The sequence below is a fragment of the Siphateles boraxobius genome, unplaced genomic scaffold (assembly GCF_051911475.1).
Source record: "Siphateles boraxobius isolate OS27281-9 unplaced genomic scaffold, OSU_SipBor_1 41, whole genome shotgun sequence".
NCBI classification, from domain to species: Eukaryota; Metazoa; Chordata; class Actinopteri; order Cypriniformes; family Leuciscidae; genus Siphateles; species Siphateles boraxobius.
Genome location: NW_027509042.1, coordinates 1 through 25,083, shown reverse-complemented (window position 1 = coordinate 25,083; position 25,083 = coordinate 1). Strand labels below are relative to the sequence as shown.

The following is a 25,083-nucleotide window of genomic DNA, read 5'->3' as shown; positions in this document are numbered from 1 at the left end:
AGTCATTATGCTGGTTTCACTTCTTTGCATGTGAAAACCTCAGCGCTTATTTTGCCATTTCCATTTGTATCAGCAACCTCAGCTCAGAAGATTGTGGCTTAAGTCAGGCTGTAGATCTGCTAAACCTCTGCACTCTCCTGCAGATCTTACACAGCTAGTGCATTCGCTTTATATCTGTTCAGTGTAGTGAGTTGCATTTTTTTGCATTGATTTTTGTTGTTTCAGAGTTAATAGGCATCTAAAATTAAACATGCATTTTTGCTGAATGATTTTAAATTCAAAGTAAAAGCAAACTAGATGGTTTTTATTTTTGCAAAATATGCAAGTAATTATTTTTTAAACCAAACCACATGATTTGCGTAATCGTTCATGTTCATAGCACAAACAGTGTGGGACGGGTTTAATACTTGAGGTAACCCTAGGAATTAGTAATGCACCGATATGAAAATTTTGTCTGATACCGATAACCGATAATTCTTTATATTTGAAAGCCAATAACGGATATATTGGCGGATAAATCTAAACCCAAATTTTTTATTTAATTTTTGAGAGCCTGATTATAAAAACAAAAGTGTCACCATTAAAATCCAAGTCCCAAACATGCAATTTTAATGTTCTCATTATAATTTTATGTAGCCGATATGACAGACTTGAGCTGCACATATTGCACTGAACTGTATTTTACGTTTTGAAGTGATTCCAATCATATTTCAAGCAATTCAGTGCGCAGAAGTGTCTCAGCTGAAGGAAATAATCCATTATTTATCTGCTTTTATATATCATCCAAATTTTCTTATTGGGCCGATAACGATAACATTAAAAATGAACATATATCGACCGATACCGATATGCTGGCCGATATATCGTGCATCTCTACTAAGTATGAGCAAAAGTAAAGGATACTTGCCACTAATGATGAAGGAGGGCGAGATGTGAGATGGATAATGAGGATGGGATGAAGGTTAAAGAGGATCGGCCAGTTATATAGCAAATAACAGACGGGAGAATTGAGTCAGAGGAGTTGGCGATGGCAATGTCGAGGACAGGTCTTCATTGGATACACACCGCACACAGTATTAGATCCATGGGGCCGAATCAGGGTACCAGGGACCGAGAGCTACAGCATTATACAATCAAACACACACTGGCATGTAGTCCAGGAAAATCTTTCTTTTGATCTTATAATCAGGGACAGGGAAAGGCCAAGTATGGAGAGGATTAGCTTTGTCACCGAGATTTCAGTATTAGTGAGCAAAAATGTTCTCTTTGTAACTAAAGGAGGAGGGATCTAATATAGCAGTGTAACACAAATCCTGTGTGTGGCTCTCAAGACTTAACAAAGATCATGCGCTATAGTCCTGCCGCCATCTAGAGGACATCTGATGTGCTTCCAGCGTAAAAATAATGGCGGTGAACAAATATACTTAAGCATTTACAGTTTTTTTCAACTGCTTACACACACTTTCAAATATTTGCCTCTTTTTCCCAAAACTTTACACACAAATCCATGAATTGCACAAACAAAATTCAAAATGCCTCACATGTTGGCAAAATGAGGCACTGCATTCAAAATATCACAAACATCTCAAAAGTTGCAAACACCTTTGCCATAATATTATGTTTTTGGATATATCATATACACACAGTTATTCAAAACCTGAAGCTCTTCTTTCACAAACTCCTCTGTGCATTTCTGTACAAGACTGAAAGTAATTGGCTGAGAGATGTTGCAAAAATTCCTGGTAAATACGAAAGCAAGATTGAAACCAAACTTCATTTTTTACTGTAAGCATTTGTGGTTGTGAATACAGTATTACACAGAACGAAAAACATATAACTCGACCTTTGACCTGTTTATAGTCCTATTCTAAAGCCATGATTGGCTGGTGTTGAGTAATTCAATGAGTGTTTGCACATGTGAGGAGTGTGTGTGAGTGTGTGAAGAGTGTGTGTGTGAGGCTCTGATGACTTACTGTGGCATTTTGATAGGCTGTGTTTGAAAAAGGAAATCATAGAGAATTGTGTTCTGGTTTGCAAGAAGTGTTTTATGAAATTGAAAACTGAGTCGAAGGGCCGATAATTAGTGTTTGGTTTTGTAGTTTTGTGTCAGGTTTCAGAAATTGTGTAACAAGTAAGAATTTTGTGTGTAAGCAGTTGGAAAAAACTGTAAAATGATCTTGTTGTCCAATATTTTCTGTTTTTCAGAGTGGCACAAAAGAAACATTATAGTACAACACATCATCGTCTTCCATCACAGGCTCTGTTTATTTATAAACTGGTATAATATAGTACCTTTGTACAAAAATGTAGAAAATGGTACGCAAAAATATCACTTGTAAATAGATGGGATAAATGCAAATATCATAAATCTGTTACTACTTGAAGAACTTTTGCCAGCAAAAAAACGTTTGAGTGAACTGTGACAGATATAAAAACACACAGAAATGCAAAAACCACAAAATGTTTTTTTTCTTTAAAAAAAAAGAGGAAACATTCTTTATCACAGCAATATGGAAGCACATGACGGTGTTTCTCGCAAATATCAAGTGTGGCCTCGTCTCAGTGCCAGTCGTCTTTGGTATGCCACGGAAAGTGGAAACACTGGGATTTTTTAAAGGGTTGAGTCCGTACCGCACCCCTCGATAACACTTAAATGATAAAAAAACCATATACACAAGTGTTGAAAACCAAAAGCTTGACAAACATCAAGTACCTGCACTGTATGTAACTTATTCATACCATATGGAAACTTTATAATACAAATTCATCACTTCTCCTCAGCTCAGTGCTGTTGTCAGTGCAATGCATATGCATGCTAGCTTGGGTTATGTAGCGCAGCGCAGACTAAAGAGAAACATTACAAAAACACATCTCAGTGCCGTTACCCTTTAACGTATCTGTCTGAAAGCAGACTAGTCAAACAATCAGAAAACAAACACTACAACTTTGAATGAATATTATGATTCAGAGGCACTTGTCTAGACCTAGAGAGATAACTGACAAGTCTTTAAAATACTGTTCTGTAATCTGCCATTATGACAGTAAACAATGAGTTTTAAAAAGAAACACTTTCTCTTAAGCCCAAAGTACACTTTTTTTGCGTATGCTACACTATTTGCACGTACATTTTGTCAACATCATAGCCTGTTTTTACTATCGTATGCTTGTGCCTTGAATTTTTTTTTGTTGCACTAATTAGTTGGTCCACAAGGCGACACTGGTCTGGCCTTTTCATGGTCGAAAAATAAATGGACGGAACAACAAACTCCAGAAGACCCAAAACAATAAACGCTTGCTTGTATGAGGGAGTGCAGAATTGAAGGTTGTTTCCGCCACAGAATAAAACATTTTGAAAGATTGAACCTTTTTTATCTCACAATTGCGAGTTTACATCTCGCAATTCTGAATTTATTTTTCAGAGTTGCAAGATATAAAGTCAGAGTTGCGAGATATAAAGTCAGAATTGCAAGATATAAACTCTTTTAAGGAAAAAAAGAATTCCTCAGTATTGCAAGTTTATATCTCACAATTCTGACTTTATAACACACAATTGCGACTTAATATCACGCAATTCTGACTTTATAACTCGCAATTGCGACTTTGTATCTCGCAATTCTGAGAAAATGTAAACTCGCAATTGTGAGAAAAAAAGTCAGAATTGTGAGATTAAAAAGTCGCAATTACCTTTTTTATTGTTTATTCTGTGGCGGAAACAAGCTTCCATGGTTTATAGATAAACGGAACTCTAATTTAAAAGAGTACGAAGACGTTTTTTATTGCTCAAAACTTCTGGAAAGAAAAAGCGCAGACAAGATGAAACTTTCTTGTGCGCTGCTGTCGACCGCCTGTGTTCATGCACACTATCAAATGGATATACTTTGAAAGGCTATGCATTGTGCTGTACTCATACGCAAGGTGTTAAGCTGATGTATACTTTGTGCTTCATACTGTTTATCCATCCATCCATGTTTTGTTTTCTCCAACATGTCGTACCTGTGAGAAATCAAAGATAAGAGGCCACAATGGTCAAAGGCACTTGAGTCCTGTCTTCACCAATACTTTTAGAGAATGTGCCTACCAGCTTCTTCCTCGACACATCCACTCAATATTTCAGTCTTCTTATGTGGTGTTCATGTGGCAGTCCAAGTCCAGATATATATCTAAAAGTAAATTTTCTTTGTTTCTATCTTGCCACCATTTACAGTCCAATGCTCATATTTACATTTTAAACAAAGACGTCCATCTTTACAGTCTCACAGTAGTGACTGGAATGCCCCTTGAGTAATAGTCATTAGGCGGTAATGTTAAGCAACATATTTTACACATTAAAACACCATTACGCAAAATCTGTGTGATCCCATATAGGACACCAGCAGAACCATCAGTATTAGGGATGCACGATATATCGGCCACCATATCGATATCGGCTGATATATGTATATTTTTAAAGTTATCGTTATTGGCCCGATAAGAAAATTTGACTTATATATTAAATCCGATAAATAATGGATTATTTCCATCAGCTGAGACACTTCAGATGTGCACTGTTCATCATGATGGTTTTCAATTGCTTGAAATATGATTAGAATCACTTCAAAGAAGGAAAATACAGGAAAGTGCAACATGTGCAGCACAAGTACGTCATATGGGCTACATAAAATCATAATGAGAACATTATAATTGTGTGTTTGAGACATGGCTTTTAATGGTGAGACTTTAGTATTTTGTTATCAGGCTCTCAAAAATGATAAAAAATTTGGATTTAGATTTATCAGCCAATATATCGGTTATTGGCTTTCAAATATAAAGAATTATCGGTTATCGATATCGGCCAAAAATTTCACATTGTGCATCCCTAATTAGTACGTGGCATACGAGCAAGAAAAGGGACATTCAGAGGAACCTTTAGTGTCATGAGGGCAATAGTTTCTGAGTCAACATGCTCACTTTGGCCCTGTTATTTCTAGAAACACTTTAAGACAACGTGTTCAAGTACTTGTTCTCCCCAGCTAGGGACGTCAACATTGAGGTCATGTCCCCGATTGCCATATTAGACAGGCCACTTGGAAGGGTGATGGAGGTTTGCGGTGTGGTGAGACGGGAGGAGGTCTGAGAGGAGCAATGATGGTGTGGGTTTATTGGACTGTAAGATGAAGGCTCTGGGTCATCGATAATGGAGGTAAAGTCAATCTGGGCGTTCTCCAAGTCCAGGTTTTCTAAGGCGTTGGACATGGGCGCTGGTTCTGAGTAGGCCATCGATGTGGGTTTGATACTAGGGTCTATCCCAGTCAGGTGTTGCTGGGCCAGGCATGGCCCATCTTGAGTCTTCTCAATGTCATGGTGCATGTGTATCTGGCCTGTGTAGAACATGGGGTTGTTGTTATTTGTGAAGTTTTCCGAATGCTGTTGTTGGACCGGTGGGAGTCGCACTCCTCTTCTGGGACTGGCGGTGGAGTGGACCGGGCTGAGGTGAGGTGGGCTTCCCAGGTAAGCTCCACCTGCTTGTTGGGACTGGGAAAGACTGTTCTGGCGACTCAAAGGCTTTCGTCCCTGAGGTGGTCTTGGCACTATATCCGGCCCGTAACACGATCCCTGCATCCCAGTTGTATGCTCCTTAACAGAACCGGGAACTCGATTTTGCGGTGGGCTCATTAAGTTCTGATTCAGATAGCCTTGATAGGCATTACCGGGATAAAGGTTCTGGTTAGGTTGTTGATGCTGTGGACTGTGCTGAATTAACGCCGTTTGTCCTCCCATGTCTATCCCATCAGGCTTCCCAGAGAGACCATCGACTACCCTTTGCTCCTGCTGCTGTTCCCATAGGAGAGCTTGCTGGGATTGCACGTAGTTCCTCACCATCATCTCTTTCATTTGATGCATTGGTGTCTGCGACCTGCGGCTTTCCGCAAGTGCAAGATTTATACCTCCTCCACTCGGGAATGATCCCGCTTGGCTTTGCTGCGGAAGACTGGCTTGTGTTCCCATCTGGCCATGAAGAAAGTCACAGCTTGCATTAGAGGATCTGCCCATGAGGCCTTGGCCTTGTGGTGGATATCCCTGCATGTTTGCATTATGCCGATGCTGGTGTAATGGTTTGGTGTTCTGGCAAGAACTGGATCCTCCCATTGAAGGATGGAACTGTTCAGGTTTTACAGTAACTCTTTGATGGCCGGGGTCAGATGTAGGGTCATATACGCCCTGTTGAAGGTAGTGCTGTCCTTGTATGCCTACACCCTGGAACTGCATGCCGGTTTGAGGACTGTGGAGTTGGTTAGTTGGTCCCCATGGCCCTGACCCATCACCCTGACTAGGAAAGTGTGGACCGGATGGGCTAAGCTGACAGGTACTCATACCGTACTCAGCTTGCTGTAGAAGATTGTTCGCAATGTCAGTTTGACCAATCACTCCAGTTGCGCGGATCTCCTCGCGCTGACCCTGGTATGGACCTTGCATTTGAGATTGGAAGACTTGATCCATGCAACCCAAGCCTTCTTGTCCAGGAGACAGTTGACTTGCATTGTGAGGGTGTAGCTGAGTTTGCTGGTAGCCCATGTAAGCTCTGTCTCCACCTGGGATCATGTTGCCTTCGGTTTTCCCGTGAGGTTCCATGGCCATGGCCTCCATCATGACATTTTCAGTGATGCTCGGTGGACGAGGCGAGTACATGTGCCGGCTAAGAGCCGCGTCAGATCCGCACTGATGCAACGCGTTGCGACGACTCATTAGGGACACGTTGCTCAGGCTATTGAAGCGTTGCACTTTGGGTAAACCCTGCGGATCGGCCCCTGAGCGCACTGGATCGCTAGCACGTCTCGTGTTGTTTCCGGGTGCCTGATGTGGATAGATCACTCCTGTGCCGTATTCGGCATTAGCACTGTGCCTTCTCATGCCTCCTTGCTGCATAAATGGAGGAAGAGGCTGGCCGTGGCATTCCCTCAAGAATCTACTGGGTTGGTCCATGTTGGGTAGCGGGGTTGGCGGTGGACCGCCTGTTGCTGCCGCGTATTTAGCCTTCAGACTATATTGTTGTGCCGGTGTAAGACTCGGTAGACCTGGCAATCCTCCAGCGTTCTGGCATGATCCGTTTCTTTGGCTGCTCTGAGGAGACAGTGGGTCACCGGGCACATCGGTTCCCATCACGGATTGGCAGTGACCCACTTGGGACACCTCACTGGAGCGTCGGCTTGACAGGTAGGGCGAGACCATTGACGAACGACGGCTAACTGTGTACGCAGAGCTGAGACTGCTTGTGCCGCTGCCGCGCCGATCATTCGGTTGGCAAGACATTCCCATTCCGGTTACTCCACCCAGATCAGGAGCAGAAAGCTCCATTACACGCCGGTTGGAAAGTAAGGGCGAGGGCGTACACATGCCCATCATCTCTCCTGTTGCTGAAAGCAGAGAAGAAAGCAGAGTTAGCATGAGAATTACTGAGAAAACCATGAGGCTAGCAATGTATTACTATAACATGTAAACCTTAAAGTCCCACTGTACTCAATAATTGTATCCCTTAAAACTCATCTTTGATCTCCAAAATTACATATTTAAATTTTTTTTTTTTTTTTTAAAGATTAGTGCTTTAAAATAGCTTGAATGTAATTTGACACCCTTTCCTCATTTAGTATACGCGGTGCAATCCCAAAAAAGCTCAGATGGGAGTGGAAAGTTTTACGCGCAATCTACTGACGACACGCAAATTAAAGAACACAGGCTCTGCCGGATCATTTCCATAATGACCAACGCAATCTACCAAAAGCAGAGCAAATTACTGTCTGGTTTAAGACTTTTTTTTAATGCCGCAAATACCAGTAAATTGACGAGCGTAAACCTTAGGAAATAACCTTACATGATAGATTTAAATTCTCGTCCCATAAATTTTGCGCCTTAATGGGAAACTCCTACAAATGCATATTTAATAAGGTCAGCTGCAAATAATAACCTTGTCCACAGCTTTTCAGCACTAATCATTCACTGCATGTGTTTAGTATATCCTGACAGTAGTTTCTTATCGCCAAAAGAGGGTTTGTGCTGGTGCAAGCTGTTAGTAAATCTTCACTGGTTTTGTCCGTCCTTCTGTTAGACTGTCTCACAAATTATGAATTATTTTGAATATCTGTCAACTGTTAAATTTAACTACACAATTAGATAATTCCAGGTTAGCTCAACCAATTACCAAGCAATGCTTCATGTTGTTCAGTCTGTGGTGTAAAAAGGTATTCAATTAAAAGGTATAGCAATTACAGAAAAAACACTTCAGAAAAACATGATCAGCTCAAAGTGTCTGAAGAATTTTTGGGTAGTCCACTGTATGAAGAATTTCTGTGGTATAATATCCCACAGTTTAATTTATTTTGCTATTCTCACTTACATAAATTATATAAACTATTGTGTCCTGCACACACTAGTAAAAGAAAAATATCAAAAATTATATCTGTTGTCTGAATAATGTTTGCTTTGTATGTGAGTTAAATAACCTGCGATTAAAAAACGAATGTGCTTGATTTGCTGTGTGTTTTACCTGAGAGAGCCGGTAGTTTGTTTCCTCCGCTCCGCCCAGGTGGGGTCGGCCGGCGGATTTGCTTCAGTTTGTCAATCTTCAGATTCTCCAACCTCTTCAAGGCCTGAACGGACATGCACATCGACCCCACGCCAGCGCTGGACTCGGACACACCGGTGTTCCCGTTCTCCTCTTGTGTGGTCAGGTCCTCGAGACTGCCCGCTGCGTTCAGGTTCATCTCCACACCGCTGTCGTTGTTGTTGGCGCTCCCTAGTGGAGAACGTTCGCTACTACAGGACGACTGGCCACCGGGGCTCGGCTGAGATTTCTGGAGGACGAGAGAAATTATTCAAGATTTAACTAGTTATTATGCACGTGACTATGCATTAGGGCTGCACGATTTTTGCACAATATTTGTTTTTTCTTCAATATATATTGCGATATAAAAAGAATTTGAACAACCAGATGATTTGAATAGCTCTATTTGAAAAGAATGTGCTGAGGGCACGCAAGGTCTCTCGCTCTCTGCCGCGCGCTGCACGGTTTGGAGCACATACAGTATGTTCTGTCTCGCATGCACGGCTCTAGATTCCAGGAGATTTGAACTAATTTACGGGCATCAGGAAGCCGCTATCAATATGCAGGATTTTTATAGGTTAATTTTTTTTAAACAATTCAAAGCAACTCCAAAAAGGAGGACAAATGAGTGTCCGGCTTGAGGCTACGCCGTACGCCGGACAGGGGGCTTAAAATCCGGAGGTATGGCCACCCTACACGCATCACACACATGACCAGCGTCGGCCAATAGTGAGCCTACGTGTGACGTACTGTAGCACTACGCTATCACACTAGTAAACTCACTCGAGGCCCACAGAGAAGGAAATTAATTGAAGTTGAAATAAAGTCGTTATTTTTGTTTTTTTATGCGCACAAAAAGTATTCTCGCCGCTTGATAAACTTAAGATTGAGCCACTGTAGTCACTTGGACTATTTTAACGATGTCTTTAATAACTTTTCGGGGAACAAGTTTCAATCCCTCAAAAGCCTATGGAGGAGTGATCCAGCTCTCAGATTTCATCACAAATATCTTAATTCGTGTTGCGAAGATGAACGAAGGTCTTACGGGGTTGAACAACATGAGGGAGAGTAAATACTGTCAGAATTTACATTTTTGGGTGAACTAACCCTTTAAAAACACATGCAAATGATAAACTTTCAGTCTATGATGGTTAAACTTAGCAATTAATCACATGCATTCCGAACTGGTGCTAAAATGATATATCGTGCAACCCTGCTATCCATTAGAGTCAAGTCAAGTCTCCTTCATTTATACAGCGCTTTAACAATATAGATGTTTCAAAGCAGCTTTACAGTGATAATAGGAGATTACAGTAACAGAGATTGTTTAGGCTTTACAGCAGATCCAGAATACAGTTATTGTCCAGATAAAGTTAATTTGATTGATTCAATTCCGTTGTAAAGATCATTAGTTATTAACTTAGGGGCCGCTAACACGCTGATAACGCAGATAAAGCCTTACCAGTGTGGTTTCTGGAGCGAGTAATTTGCAGTCCTCTCGGCTTCTCTCCTCCTTCTCTATCAGAAGCTCTGAGTTTTGCCCTGCGGGGGTCAGACCGGGAGCTCGAGGACCCGTGTCTCCACGGTGCTTTTTAGTGATGTGAGCCTCAGGCCCGTGAACCGTCTTCACATGCTTCCTCAGAGAGCTGGGGTCCGTGTAGCGCTTCGTACAGCCGGGGATCTTGCAGACGTACGGTTTCTGAATGCCAGAGACAGGAGAACACGGTTCACATGTGATCTACAAACCTTTAGAAACAACACATTTACACTTCTAGTTTAATGCTTTTAGTATTTCTCCTCCTGTTTGGCATCATTTAAAGGTCCCATATTGTCAAAACTGAAATTTCCTGGCTTTTATCATGATAACAGAGGTCAAGGGTTATGAAACTACCATATAAGTTTCAAAACAGTCGATCCACAGACAAATGCACACAGCCTGCATAAAGTAGCTGTGCCTTTTCACGAGCCGTTGTGACTTCCGTATATTTGTGATGTCAGAACTACGCAGTCACCAATGGTGGGTCACTCAGAAAACAACAGGCCAATCAGAAGAGAGGCTCTTGAATATTAAGTAGTCAGGCCAAAATCGACCTGTTCTTGGCAGAGCTCCTGAGAAAGGAGCTGTAAACATATATTATTGACATGGTTTTTGGTACTTATACCGCAAATATATATTCTTAAGGCCAAGAAAACCTAAAATAAAAACTTCAGAAAGACTGTATTAAATGAAGTGAAGCATTTTTCTGCTGCTGTGATTTTTTTTTGCCTGAAAAGTGTAATACAGATACTTTGACATTTTTTTTTAAAGTTTGTTTAAACTGATGCAACCAATAAAAGATTCATAGATCTGGAAGTACATTATAAAAGCAAAAAAAACAGCAGATAAACATGACATTTAAGTCCTTTCTTACCATGTGTAGTGCTTTAGTCATTGTTTTTGTCCTTTGATAAAAAAATAACCTAATTTTTTTTTGTTTAAAAATGTATGTAATAATTAATTGTGATCAGTGATCAAATTAATTTGCAATAATTAATTACAAAAGTTTTTATATAAATTAATTGCAGAAATAATTCTACAGTTTTTTGTTTCAGTCATTTAATTAATTTCAATAAAGTTTTAAAAATACATTAAATGCAATAATAAATATTCGTACAGTTTTTACTACATTTTTGTCTTACAACTAAATAATTACAATATCATTTAATTAACTGCAATAACGTTTTTTGTTTAATCAATTTATGTCTTACAACAAATTAATTGCAATAATTAATTAAACAATAAAGTTTTTTAATATAAATTAATTGCAGTAACAAATTGCGATCAGTTTTTTTGTTTTAGTCATAGCCTTTTGCGAATATTGTCATGTCATAACGTTGTTTTGAACAGCAAGTAAATTATAAAACACAAAAAATCAAATTGCAACAGTTAACCATGACGTGTTTATATATCTGCGTGTTTTATTAATCGTACCTCGTTGGAGTGTGTTCTGTTCTGGTGCTTGGCTCGGTCTGACGCATTGGAGAAAGCCTTGTTGCAGCCCTCGTGCTCACACACATACGGTTTCTCTCCGGTGTGTGAGCGCAGATGAGTCTTCAGGTTCTCCAGACGCGAGTACGCTTTATTACAGCCTTCAAACTGATGCACACCAACATAAACATTTACACTGAGTTTGCAGAGAGAGAGCTGAAACAGAAGTCATGTGACACAGCTGTAACTCACAGTGCACTTGTGTGGTTTCTCGCCGGTGTGTCTGCGCATGTGGACCACCAGCATGTACTGGGCTTTAAAGGGTCTTTGCTCTCGAGAACAATCGTTCCAGTGACACACGAACTCCTTCTTCTCCCCGTGGATGTGCTCGTTGTTGATGTGCTGCGCAAGAGATGGGAAAATCAGGACAAAAGAATCGGATGCTTGATGTGGGAAAAGCACCTGCTGCCACTGATTTATACACTATTATAGTATTCTAGTGCAGCAGATTAATGATATATTTCAAGAGAATCGATCAAATTGGTATAGAAGCATGAAATTTGGCACAGATACTTTCTAAGGGTCACTATTTGGAAAAAAGGCTTTGGCCACCCAAAAATTCAACATCGTGGCCATTTTTTCAAGATGGCCGCCATTTCTCTTGAATCCTTACATCAATTTTTGGAAACAGTGGCAATGAACATAGGAAAGAAGGGGAGACATCTTCAAAATTGTTTTCCTTCCTGAATTTTAACTGGCCACTTTCTTTTTCTAACAGTGGCCTTTCCTCTCTGTGGACTGCACCGTGCCGTGGTGGAGAGGCTTGTGTACTCCAATGAACCTGAGTGCTATGCCGGCGGGGAATTTATATCCCTGGAAAGTTTAACTAAGCCGGACAGGTCAAAAGAGAGGAGGCAGACAAAGCAGACATATTGACTATTTGACAGAAATGGTGGCCATCTTGAAAATGGTCGCCATCCGGAATTTTTGAGATGAACATACCTTTTCCAAAAGAGTGTTCCTTGAAGAGTATTTCTGCCTAATTTTATGCTTGCATCACCATTTGAACAATTGAAATAATTAATATTTGACAGGAACGGTGGCCATCTTTAAAAATGGCAGCCATCTTGAATTTTTGAGGGACAAGCATCTTTTTCCATTAACATGACCTTTAGAGAGTATTTGTATCACATTTTCTGCTTGGATTACTGTTTGAATAATTGATATAATAAGCATTGAATAGCAATGGCGGCCATCTTGAAAAATGGCCGCTATATTGAATTTTTGAGTGGCCAACGCCTTTTTCCAAAATAGTGGCCCTTAGAGAGTATCTGTGCCCAATTTCATGCTTTTATACCAAAGTGAACGATTTTTTTCTAATCTGCTGCACTATCATGCATATTTTCAGTTAGCATTTATTTGCAGTTCTCAGTTATATTTTTAATTTTAGTTTTTATTCTTTACAATAAAATCCCATTAGTTAATGGATTGAAATGAGAAATTCATTTGTTACAGTATTTAATATTTTTTTTAGCATTAGTTTATTAAACACAACTGTTCATTGTTAGTTAAGGACTGCGTTTCCCAAAAGCATCGTAAGCCTAAGAAGTTCGTAAAAACGATCGTATGACTGATCTTAATATTACAGTGTGTTTCTCAAAAGCATTGAAAGCCTAAGAAGTTCGTAAAAACGATCGTATGACTGATCTTAATATTACAGTGTGTTTCTCAAAAGCATTGAAAGCCTAAGAAGTTCGTAAAAACGATCGTATGACTGATCTTAATATTACAGTGTGTTTCTCAAAAGCATTGAAAGCCTAAGAAGTTCGTAAAAACGATCGTATGACTGATCTTAATATTACAGTGTGTTTCTCAAAAGCATTGAAAGCCTAAGAAGTTCGTAAAAACGATCGTATGACTGATCTTAATATTACAGTGTGTTTCTCAAAAGCATTGAAAGCCTAAGAAGTTCGTAAAAACGATCGTATGACTAGTGTGTTTCACGTTAAGTTCACGCGAATGCCGCGAATAGCGCGAATTGAGCGCCTGGCGCGTTCTGCGCGAATGATTTATTTAGTGCTTTTTGTGCATTCATGCGTTTGACGCGAATTCGAGTCTGAGTTGAAAAATCTGAACTTCTGCGTCAAATTCGCGCCGCGTTAACCAATCAGGAGCCAGCTTGCTGCTGTCACGTGGTGAAGTAAATATTTTACCACATAAAAACTTGATTTTAATATATGAGACATTCATTTTGTATGCTATTTATTCCATATCTAATCTAGATTATATGAAACATTATTATTATTCTAATGTAAAGAGAACCAACATACTTTAGTGCAAGAACATCGTGTCTGTGTTGTGTGAGGGAAAAAAACACAGGACAATTTAATCACTTTTGTAGTAGCCTAGGCTGGCTCCATTTATCATCAAAACAAAAATAAATTACAGATTAGGTGGGTGAGGGCAAGGATGATCCTCGCTCCGATGCGGGACAGCAGGTCATTGAACTGGGCGCGGGACAGGCGGAAGTACCGCTGAAAGTGGCCGTCATCCAGGCGCAGCTCCTGGAGCAAATGGTGAAACTCGCCGAACAGGGTTCGCCTCCGAAGGGTCTGGTGGACCCAAATACGGCGATGATGATCCTTACGCCGCTGTTCTGCTCTCCAGAGCAAATACAGAGCGGTGACTCTCTCGATAAATGACCCATCAACAACATACATCTTGTAAAAAGATGGCCGCCAACGGGGTCCGAAACTTTTGAAACTTTCGCCTCTGACGCGCGTGACGCGCGTAAATTTCGCTTCAAACTTTTGTTTTTACGCGCGTCAGTTTCACTCTTGTCGCGCGAATTAACACAAAGTGGTCAAGCGTCAAACTAGACGCGGTAGACGCGAATTTGACGCGCTATTCGCGTCCGGTGTGAACGCACAGTAAGAAGTTCGTAAAAACTATCGTACGATTAATCTTAATATTATAGTGGGTTTCTCAAAAGCATCGTAAGCCTAAGAAGTTCGTAAAAACGATCGTACGACTGATTTTAATATTACGGTCTGTTTCTCAAAAGCATCGTAAGCCTAAGAAGTTCGGAAAAACTATCGTACGACTGATTTTATATATTACGGTCTGTTTCTCAAAAGCATCGTAAGCCTAAGAAGTTCGTAAAAACGATCGTACGACTGATCTTAATATTACGGTCTGTTTCTCAAAAGCATCATAACTTAAATAGCACTTGAAAATCATCTAGATCTGCGAGTGCTCTGGAGTAATCCTACATTCCTGGGTGAGTTATGATGAGGTCACCCTGCTGGACAACCGGCACATTACACCTGTAACTGTAACTTTATTCAACTGCAATGTGATTATAAGGTTTGATTGTACTTTATTGTACAATTTATTAAATTATTAAAAAGGGCAGAAAAAAATAGAAATAATTGAATCTAATAATTTTGATCTAAATTAAATGAATGAACAAAAATTTATAAAAGATGTAATATGCTTCAAAGACTGGGAAAAATAGTGATGAACTAAAAAAATATCAGTCAATCTGACGTGCAGAAAAACCAGCCATGAGTCGGACATTTCCCGGTTGGCCATCATGTGATGTGATCCCATGCCATCATCATCTTCCTGGTCCTCATCATCTTCATCTTCCTCCTCCTCCTCCTCTTCATCTTCCTCCTCCTCTTCATCATCTTCCTCCTCCTCATCCTCTTCATCTTCCTCCTCCTCTTCATCATCTTCCTCCTCCTCTTCATCTTCCTCCTCCTCATCCTCTTCATCTTACTCCTCCTCTTCATCTTCTTTCTCTTCTTACTCCTCCTCTTTATCTTCCTCCTCCTCCTCTTCATCTTCTTCCTCCTCCTCTTCATATTACTCCTCCTCCTCTTCTTCCTCCTCTTCTTCATATTCCTCCTCTTCATCTTCCTCCTCTTCATCTTCTTCCTCCTCCTCTTCATCTTCTTTCTCTTCTTACTCCTCCTCTTTATCTTCCTCCTCCTCCTCTTCATCTTCTTCCTCCTCCTCTTCATATTACTCCTCCTCCTCTTCTTCCTCCTCTTCTTCATATTCCTCCTCTTCATCTTCCTCCTCTTCATCTTCCTCTTCATCTTCCTCCTCTTCATCTTCCTCCTCCTTCTCTTCATCTTCCTCCTCCTCCTCTTCATCTTCCTCTTCCTCCTTCTCTTCATCTTCCTCCTCATCCTCTTCATCTTCCTCCTCCTCCTCTTCATCTTCCTCCTCCTCTTCATCTTCCTCCTCCTCCTCTTCATCTTCCTCATCCTCTTCATCTTACTCCTCCTTCTCCTCTTCATCTTCTTCCTCATCCTCCTCTTCATCATCTTCCTCCTCCTCCTCCTCCTCATCTTCCTCCTCCTCTTTATCTTACTCTTCATCTTCCTCCTCTTCATCTTCCTCCTCCTCCTCTTCATCTTCCTTCTCATCCTCTTCATCTTCTTCCTCCTCCTCTTCCTTCTCTTCCTCCTCTTCTTCTTCCTCATCCTCCTCTTCATCATCTTCCTCCTCCTCCTCCTCCTCTTCATCTTCTTCCTCCTCCTCCTCTTCTTCTTCCTCCTCCTCTTCATCATCTTCCTCCTCTTCATCTTCCTCCTCCTCTTCTTCATCTTCCTCCTCCTCCTCTTCATCTTACTCTTCATCTTCCTCCTCCTCATCTTCCTCCTCCTCCTCTTCATCTTCCTCCTCCTCATCTTCCACCTCTTCATCTTCCTCCTCCTCTTCATCTTCCTCCTCCTCCTCTTCTTCATCTTACTCTTCCTCCTCTTCATCTTAATCCTCCTCTTCATCTTCTTCCTCCTCCTCCTCTTCATCTTCTTCCTCCTGCTCTTCATCTTCTTCCTCCTCCTCTTCATCTTACTCTTCATCTTCCTCCTCCTCTTCATCTTCCTCCTCTTCTTTATCTTCCTCCTCCTCCTCATCTTCCTCCTCTTCTTCATCTTCCTCCTCCTCTTCATCTTCCTCCTCCTCATCTTCATCTTCCTCCTATTCATCTTCCTCCTCATCTTCCTCCTCTTCATCTTCCTCCTCTTCTTCATCTTCCTCTTCCTCCTCTTCATCTTCCTCCTCCTCTTCATCTTCCTCCTCCTCCTCCTCCTCATCTTCCTCCTCCTCCTCATCTTCCTCCTCCTCTTCATCTCACTCTTCATCTTCCTCCTCCTCCTCTTACTCTTCATCTTCCTCCTCCTCCTCATCTTCCTCCTCCTCTTCTTCATCTTCCTCCTCCTCTTCATCTTCCTCCTCCTCCTCCTCATCTTCCTCCTCTTCATCTTCCTCCTCCTCTTCTTCATCTTACTCTTCCTCCTCTTCATCTTACTCCTCCTCTTCATTATCTTCCTCCTGCTCTTCATCTTCTTCCTCATCCTCCTCTTCATCTTCCTCCTCCCTGTCTTCCTCCTTCTCCTCTTCATCTTCTTCCTTCTCCTCTTAATCTTCCTCTTCACAATTAAGTTCTGTCTTGTCTGCAGCTGTTCCTGTTAGTCCCTGATTAGTTAACCTTCATCCACCTGTTGTCTAGTTAGTTCCTTCGTTTACCCTGTGTATATATTCTCCCCGTTCAGTTCAGCCGGTTATTGTCCGTTAGATTCTGTTCACCTGCTGTTGGATTAAACGCTCGTCGGTCTGCTTCACTGCCTAGTCGTGACACTCCTCTTCATCTTCCTCCCTGTTAAGGAAGGACACTCTCATTTGTCCTGACTACAACTACAAACATTCTCAAACTGCTGAGGTGTTCAGTCTGGACAACAGAAGATGGAAGCTGAGGAGCGTTGTTTAGTTGTTTAGGCTCAGGTTGAGTTACTCCTAATTCTTCCATGGATGTCAATACCAAGTCAAGTCAAGTCTCCTTCATTTTTACTTTAACAATATAGATGTTTCAAAGCAGTTTTACAGTGATAATAGGAGATTACAGTAACAGAGATTGTTTTGGCTTTACAGCAGATCTAGAATAAAGTTATTGTCCAGATAAAGTTAGTTTTGATTGATTTACTTCCGTTGTAAAGATCATTAGTTATTATTAAATTAGCGGCCGCTAACACACACCGTTCAACAGAAAACCCTTAACGCGTTTATTTGTATGACTGGCCTTATACCTGCTGAAAATAATATGTTTGTACAGCTCCACCTCTTCTAAAATGACATCAATCTTCTCTTTTTGAAAAATGTCTTTTCTTTGTTTTATTGGTTCAGCCATTTTGCTAGTGTCTCCACCCGTAGGTTTGTGTTTTTATAGATTATTGGCCTTGTAGAAAATGCACATCGGGTGAAAACAATTAGGCTAAACATTTAAAAATACAAGCGTGTGCTACAGTTACGAGCCATTCTAGTGACATTTCAGCACTTGACAAACGGACAGCGACTCTGAAGTAGCACTTTATGCTTTTTTGTGAAACGCACATGAAATGAACAAAAACGTTCGTAAAGTCGCTCGTAGAAAATGCTCTTAAGTGCTAAGAACCATCGTTATCTGGAAACGCAGCCCAGGTCCATTAAACAATATTAACAGATTATGAACCATGAAATATGAATAACTTTTGAATTTAATAATTTATTATGATGATACCATTGACTATGATTAATAAATGCTTTAGAAGTATTTTCACTCTTAGTTCATGTTAACTAATGTTGTTAACCAACAAACAAAACCTTATTGTAAAGCGTTAGTATTTTCAATATATTTTCTTCAGTTTTAGTAATTTTAGAACTTGAATTTTAAGTTTTTCCTTTAATGTTTTTATTTTATTTTATTTATTGCTTCTTTTTTCAATTACAAAAACAATTTTGGTTACACTTTATTTTAAGGTGTCTTTGTTACAATGTAATTATACATTTAAGTACTGAGTAATATTAAGCAACTACATGCACTTACTATAGGATTAGGATTAGGTTTCTTTTAGGGTTAGTTGCATGTAATTATGCATAATTTATGGTAATTATTAATATTACTATGGTAACTGCATGTAACATATGTAACAATTATACTGTAAAATAAAGTGTAACCACAAATTTCAATAGTTTTAGTTAACAATAACAACACTGAGTGGTGCAATAAAAACGAGATTTCAGATTTCAGAACATTATCAGTGAATTATGGTTTGATTTTCTTTCTGTTTATCACACAAATCTATCATACTGACTTGCCATATAGCATACAAGTCTGTTATGGACTGCTGTTATGCTGCTTTCATGGCTTTTCTTCCTTTTTGGAGACAAAAGGTGAAGCAAAATGTGAAAGAAAATAGCAGTATATTGGTTTGGACTGACGTCCGTCGTGAGTAAATCTTCCTCACATGCACGAGTTGCTCCTGAGTGTCGAACTCTTTGCTGCAGTTTTCCCAGTGGCAGTTCGTCTCGTAAACGGCCTCGGGTTCAGGTTTCTCCTCTTTATCCAGATCATCTCTGCCTTCTAATAAACCCAGAAGAGGATCCTGCAAAACGGGGTCGGAAAAACATAAACAAACAAGCTTATTCCTACACCTATTTATACTTATTTATGACGATTTGCATGAATTATGGGTGTAACTTCACCTGTAAACAATCAGTGAAAGGCTCGCTCTATGAACGCAATAATATGTTTTTTTTAAAAACTGTGTACAATGACATTACGTTATTCTACTCGCACTTCAACCATCCAACATTAAAAGGACATTTAAAAGTGTAAAAGCATCAACAAGGTACTTTCAACAGACCATAAATAACCAAAAGAGTGAATCTTTCCACAGCAATAACGGATGGGTTAAATATCACTGTAATAATATATATCTGTATTATGTAACAGACGTTGCCTTAATAACATTTTTTCAGTTTCTTCAGCATTGCGTGATACTATTTCAAAGTGATTTCCGTCAGTTTGACAGATAATAAATTGTATTTACCCGTGAAAACAAACCTGGAAAGAGACGTGAGGATTTTATGAGAAAAACGAGAGATTCTTTGTGCATTCCAGCGAAATATTAATGGCATATATTGTAAATTAAATCGTGAGAACAGACCACAAATGTGCAGTATATGTTGTCCTTTTTCATACTATTACAGCAGAATGCAAAAGGATAAAAAGAAAATAATCACGAGGAAAAGTGAAAACACCTCTTGCCATAGATATTCTTGTTATAACATGTCACGTTAAAATACCACGTGTAACATTATTCTAATGTTATTCTTAAATAAAACATGAAAGAAAACTGATAGCTCATCGAGTCAAACCGATTGGATCAGCTTTATTTATGATTTTAAATTATTCGTTTCAGTCTTTTTGAATGGACGTTCCCCGAACCGGAAGTGCCGCCCGTCATTCAAGATCGTCAGGAATAAAGTGGATTGCAACCATGATTCTGGAGGATGTGAACAGTTTGAACATGATGTAAACATACACCGATGGGACATTACCTGTGTTCCTGTGGATGAAGGACTCGCCACGTCTCCCTCTGAATGCTCCTCCAGACTCTTGATGTTAATGCTGTCCATCACACTTCCCAGAATCGGTTCGGTCTTCATCTGAACACACACACACACACACACACACACACACACACACACACACACACACACACACACACACACACACATCAGGGTTAATATTAGCATCAACTAACACTGAAACTACTGAAACATTTACCTTAACAATCTGCATTGCATAAAGCGCTATAGAAATAAAGGTGATGTGCAACTGACATAAAGCTGCTGAAATAAAATAAAATATTAAATGTGGGGATGCACCGATATGAAAATTTTGGCCGATACCGATAACCGATAATTCTTTATATTTGAAAGCCGATAACCGATATATTGGCCGATAAATCTAAATCCAAATTTGATATCATTTTTAAGAGCCTGATTACAAAAACAAAAGTCTCACCATTAAAATCCACATCCCAAACACACAATTATAATGTTCTCATTATGATTTTATGTAGTGATTTTGAGGAGATTTTCTTATCAGGCCGATAACAATAACATTACAAAAATTATTTTAAAATTATTCTTATTTGAGTTTTAGTTTTTATTTTATTTCCAGTTACTAATTTTAGTGTTTTTACTTAAACTAAACAAAAAATAGAAATGTTGCTCTGGCAATGAACTGGAATTAGTTTTATTAAATACATGTACACATATATCGGCCGATACCGATATGGACGATATATTGAGCATCCCTATTTGGATGAAAAACTTAAAAGAAAATGAAAAATGTTAAAATAATGCTGAAGTAAAATAAGTTGAAGTACTAAAAAAGCTAAATAGAAATGTAAAAAATGGTAACACTTTACAATAAGGATCCATTTGTTAATAGTAATTTATGTTAATTTTATATTTAATAAAACTTATTTCAGTTCATTGCCAGAGCAACATTTCTATTTTTTGTTTAGTTTAAGTAAAAACACTAAAATTAGTAACTGGAAATAAAATAAAAACTAAAACTCAAATAAGAATAATTTAAAAAAAAACTAAAAACATTACAATACAAAACAAAATTAAAGTATAAAAATAAAAGCTACTTCAAAATATTGGCACTTTACAATTATGTCTCTTTAACTTGAACAATATAATTTTGACAGCATTTATAAATATCAGTTAATAAAAATGTTCATGTTAGTTCACAGTGCTTTAATTAATGTTAACAGATGCAACCTTTGATTTTAATGTATTAGGAAATATTGAGATTAACATTAACTAAGATTAATAAATACTTTATAAGTATTTTTCATTGTTAGTTCATGTTAACTAATGTAGTTAACTAGTTTTAACAAATGAAACCTAATAAGTGTTACTAATAAAACTTATTTCAGTTCATTGCCCAGGGGAACATTTCTGATTTTTGTTTAGTTAAGTTGAAACACTAAAATTAGTAACCAGAAATCAAATCAATAAAAACTAAAACTACAGTATGACTGAAATAAGAATAAATTAAACCCAAATAGTAATATTTTAAAAAAAGTAATAAAAATGACAAAAGCACATAAAATTACAACAACAAAAACTAAAATATAAAAACTAATTAGAATATTAATAAAAATGGTACACATTACAATAAGGTTCCATTTGTTGACATTAGTTAACTGCATTATTTAAAACGAAAAGAGTAAAAAATACTTTTAAAGCATTTATTAATCTTAGTTAATTTGCTAATACATTATTTAAAGCATCTGTTAATATTATTGTAATGGTCCTGAACTAACAATGAAGAGCTGTTTTTATAAACTAACATTAACAAAGATTAATAAATACTGTAGCAAAACGCATTAAGTAATGTTAACTAACGAGACCTTAGTGTAAAGTGTTACCGCAAATAAAGTAAACCAGCGCTGACACACAGATGCACACACACACACACACATGCAGCAGGAGAGAGAGAGTGACTCACGTGTGTGTGTTTGTGCGGGCCGTGGAGTCTGGGGTTGTGTGTCGGGCCGTGACATGATGACGGAGAACCGTACATGTTCCCCTGCGCGCGCGAGTAGTTCATGGAGCTGGAGAATCCCAACGCCGGACTGAAGCACAAGGAACGCATGTTAATGGATGTTAATGCATGTTAAACACTCATGATTTAAATGTTCTTGCATTGGAATAAACTTGCTTGTGACTTTGCTCTTACTGGTATAGCAACTAACCAAAATATTTTTGATATTTTTTGTACTTGTGGGTTTTTTTCCCTCCCACGTTGTTACACAAAAAACTGGGTTACACTTTATTTGGAAACACTTTATTTTACAGTGTCCTTGTTACATAATGTTACATGTACTTACCAAAGTAATAACAGTAAATTATGCATAATTACATGCAAGTAACCCTTCAACCAAATCCTAATCCTATAACCTTATAGTAAGTACAAGTAGTTGCTTAATATTACTCAGTACTTAAATATATAATTACACTGTTACAATGACACCTTTAAATAAAGTGTAACCCTTTATTTGAAGGAGTCAGTGTAATTATACATTTAAGTACTGAGTAATATTGAGTAACTACATGTACTTTAAGGTTAGCATTAGAGTTTGGTTTGGTTTAGGGTTGCATGTAATTATGCATAATTTATAGTTATTACTATAGTAACTACATATGTCACAATGAGTGTTACCAAAAACTGTTGTTATTTGTTGTTATCAACTCCCACGAACCTTGTGATCTATGCGTGTTATCGTGTAATGTTGATTCACAATCTGTTTTCTTTTAAATACGCAGTTTTTGGGATCTGAGCTTTTGCACTTCTGTGTTTTTGGAGGTGAATAAGCTCGATGTTCACTCAAAAACTGATGTGCATCAGCTCTGATCAATGAATCAGTTTGAAGAAGAAATAGAAAGACTGATATTTGAAGAAAACAGACTGTTGGCGATAACACCGCATGATAATAATTAGTTCATTCAAATAAACACTTTTAACAAAATTAAAGTAAAAAATAAAAAACAATTGGAAGTAAACGCTTAGATATCACTTTATTATACAGACAAACTATTTCCCAAACTATTATTCCAAGCATACATGGATAAACGAAAACCAGGAAACATGTCTACATTTATGTTTTGAACATTGACTGTCACAGTTTGCAGAAGTTTTGAATCAGCATCACGTTTTCATTGACTTTTACAACATTACAACACTATCTGTTGCACTTCCTCACAGAGTTAATATCTGGGTTTTTCCTAATAAATAAAAGTTGTTTCTATTTTTATTGGTCAATTCTAATAAATTAACGCTAAATAGAATAGAGAATCCTCTAGTATATTATATATGCTATTGACTTTGACATTAAAGTCATCGACTGTGAATTATGTCATTCTTTAAATGTTTGCTTGTTTTTTGGTCCAGTAAGTAATACCTCAGTTATCTGAATTTAATAGAAGAAAATAACAGGTTATATAATGTTTTATATCTTTAACACACTCTGTCAACTTGGATCATTTATTTAGAGATTTCATCTGGTCGTGATAAAATTAAATATACAACTGATGGGTATCATTTGCATAACAGTGGAAACTAATTCCATGTTTTCTTGTAATATTACCAAGTAATTTTTTGAGCCCAAACTATGATGCTATTTTCTTCTGGTAACAAACTTTGTTGCATTATTTTCCTGTTATCTCTGTAAAGCTGCGTTGAAACAATCTGTATTGTAAAAAGCGCTATATAAATAAAGATGACTTGACTTAAAAAGCGAGTTTATATATAAAAATGTATAATATATGTATAATAACGTCACGGTTTATTTTATTTTGCTCTCATTTACATAAATGAACAATAGTGTCCTGCACTCACTAGTAAAAAAATTTGTCTGAATGATTTTTGGTTTGACTGTAAATAAAGATGACTTGACTTAAAAAGCGGGTCATTTTTGTAATGTAATGTAATGTCAGTTCTAGAGTTTGTAATGTAACTCATGTTCACCTCATGGTGCCCACAGACAGATGCCCGTACGAGCTGGCAGCGTTCGGCCCGCAGCGAGAGTTCACGAAGGCCACCAGAGAGTTTGGAGACGTGCGTATGACGGTCTGCAGATCCACGCTCGCGTCCGACAGCGGAGAGATCGACAGCGCTCGCTTCTTACTCAACTTCAGCATCGAGCGAGGCGTCGAGAAACAAGACGCTGGCAGACAGAGAGAGAGAGAGAAAACTCACATTTCATTTCCGCTCTTAGAGAGAGAGAGAGAGAGAGAGAGAGAGAGAGAGAGAGAGAGAGAGAGAGAAAACTCACATTTCATTTCCGCTCTTAGAGAGAGAGAGAGAGAGAGAGAGAGAGAAAACTCACATTTCATTTCTGCTCTCAGAGAGAGAGAGAGAGAGAGAGAGAGAGAGAGAGAGAGAGAGAGAGAGAGAGAGAGAGAGAGAAAACTCACATTTCATTTCTGCTCTTAGAGAGAGAGAGAGAGAGAGAGAGAGAGAGAGAGAGGGAGAGAGAGAGAGAGAGAAAACTCACATTTCATTTCTGCTCTCAGAGAGAGAGAGAGAGAGAGAGAGAAAACTCACATTTCATTTCTGCTCTTAGAGAGAGAGAGAGAGAGAGAGAGACAGAGGGAGAGAGAGAAAGAGAGAGAGAGAGAGAGAGAGAGAGAGAGAGAGAGAGAGAGAGAAAACTCACATTTCATTTCTGCTCTCAGAGAGAGAGAGAGAGAGAGAGAGAAAACTCACATTTCATTTCTGCTCTTAGAGAGAGAGAGAAAGAGAGAGAGAGAGAGAGAGAGAGAGAAAACTCACATTTCATTTCTGCTCTTAGAGAGAGAGAGAGAGACAGACAGAGAGAGAGAGAGAAAGAGAGAGAGAGAGAGAGAGAGAGAGAGAAAACTCACATTTCATTTCTGCTCTTAGAGAGAGAGAGAGAGAGAGAGAGACAGAGGGAGAGAGAGAAAGAGAGAGAGGGAGAGAGAGAGAGAGAAAACTCACATTTCATTTCTGCTCTTAGAGAGAGAGAGAGAGAGACAGAGGGAGAGAGAGAAAGAGAGAGAGAGAGAGAGAGAGAGAGAGAGAGAGAGAGAGAAAACTCACATTTCATTTCTGCTCTTAGAGAGAGAGAGAGAGACAGACAGAGAGAGAGAGACAGAGACA

General features: G+C 38.8%; 1 protein-coding gene across 1 annotated transcript; it reads right to left on the bottom strand.

Moving 5' to 3' along the window:
* Nucleotides 1–2,240: 2,240 nt before the first annotated feature.
* On the bottom strand, nucleotides 2,241–24,124 carry gli1 (GLI family zinc finger 1). The gene is made up of 9 exons (XM_077197626.1): nucleotides 23,929–24,124; nucleotides 21,910–22,036; nucleotides 19,938–20,045; nucleotides 18,842–18,979; nucleotides 11,796–11,945; nucleotides 11,547–11,711; nucleotides 10,038–10,274; nucleotides 8,519–8,825; nucleotides 2,241–7,391 (listed from the first exon to the last, which is right to left on the bottom strand). Exons 1-9 carry the CDS (start codon nucleotides 24,099–24,101, stop codon nucleotides 4,975–4,977), a joined length of 3,822 nt encoding a protein of 1,273 aa, XP_077053741.1. The 5' UTR covers nucleotides 24,102–24,124; the 3' UTR covers nucleotides 2,241–4,974.
* Between the last annotated feature and the right edge of the window lie 959 nt (nucleotides 24,125–25,083).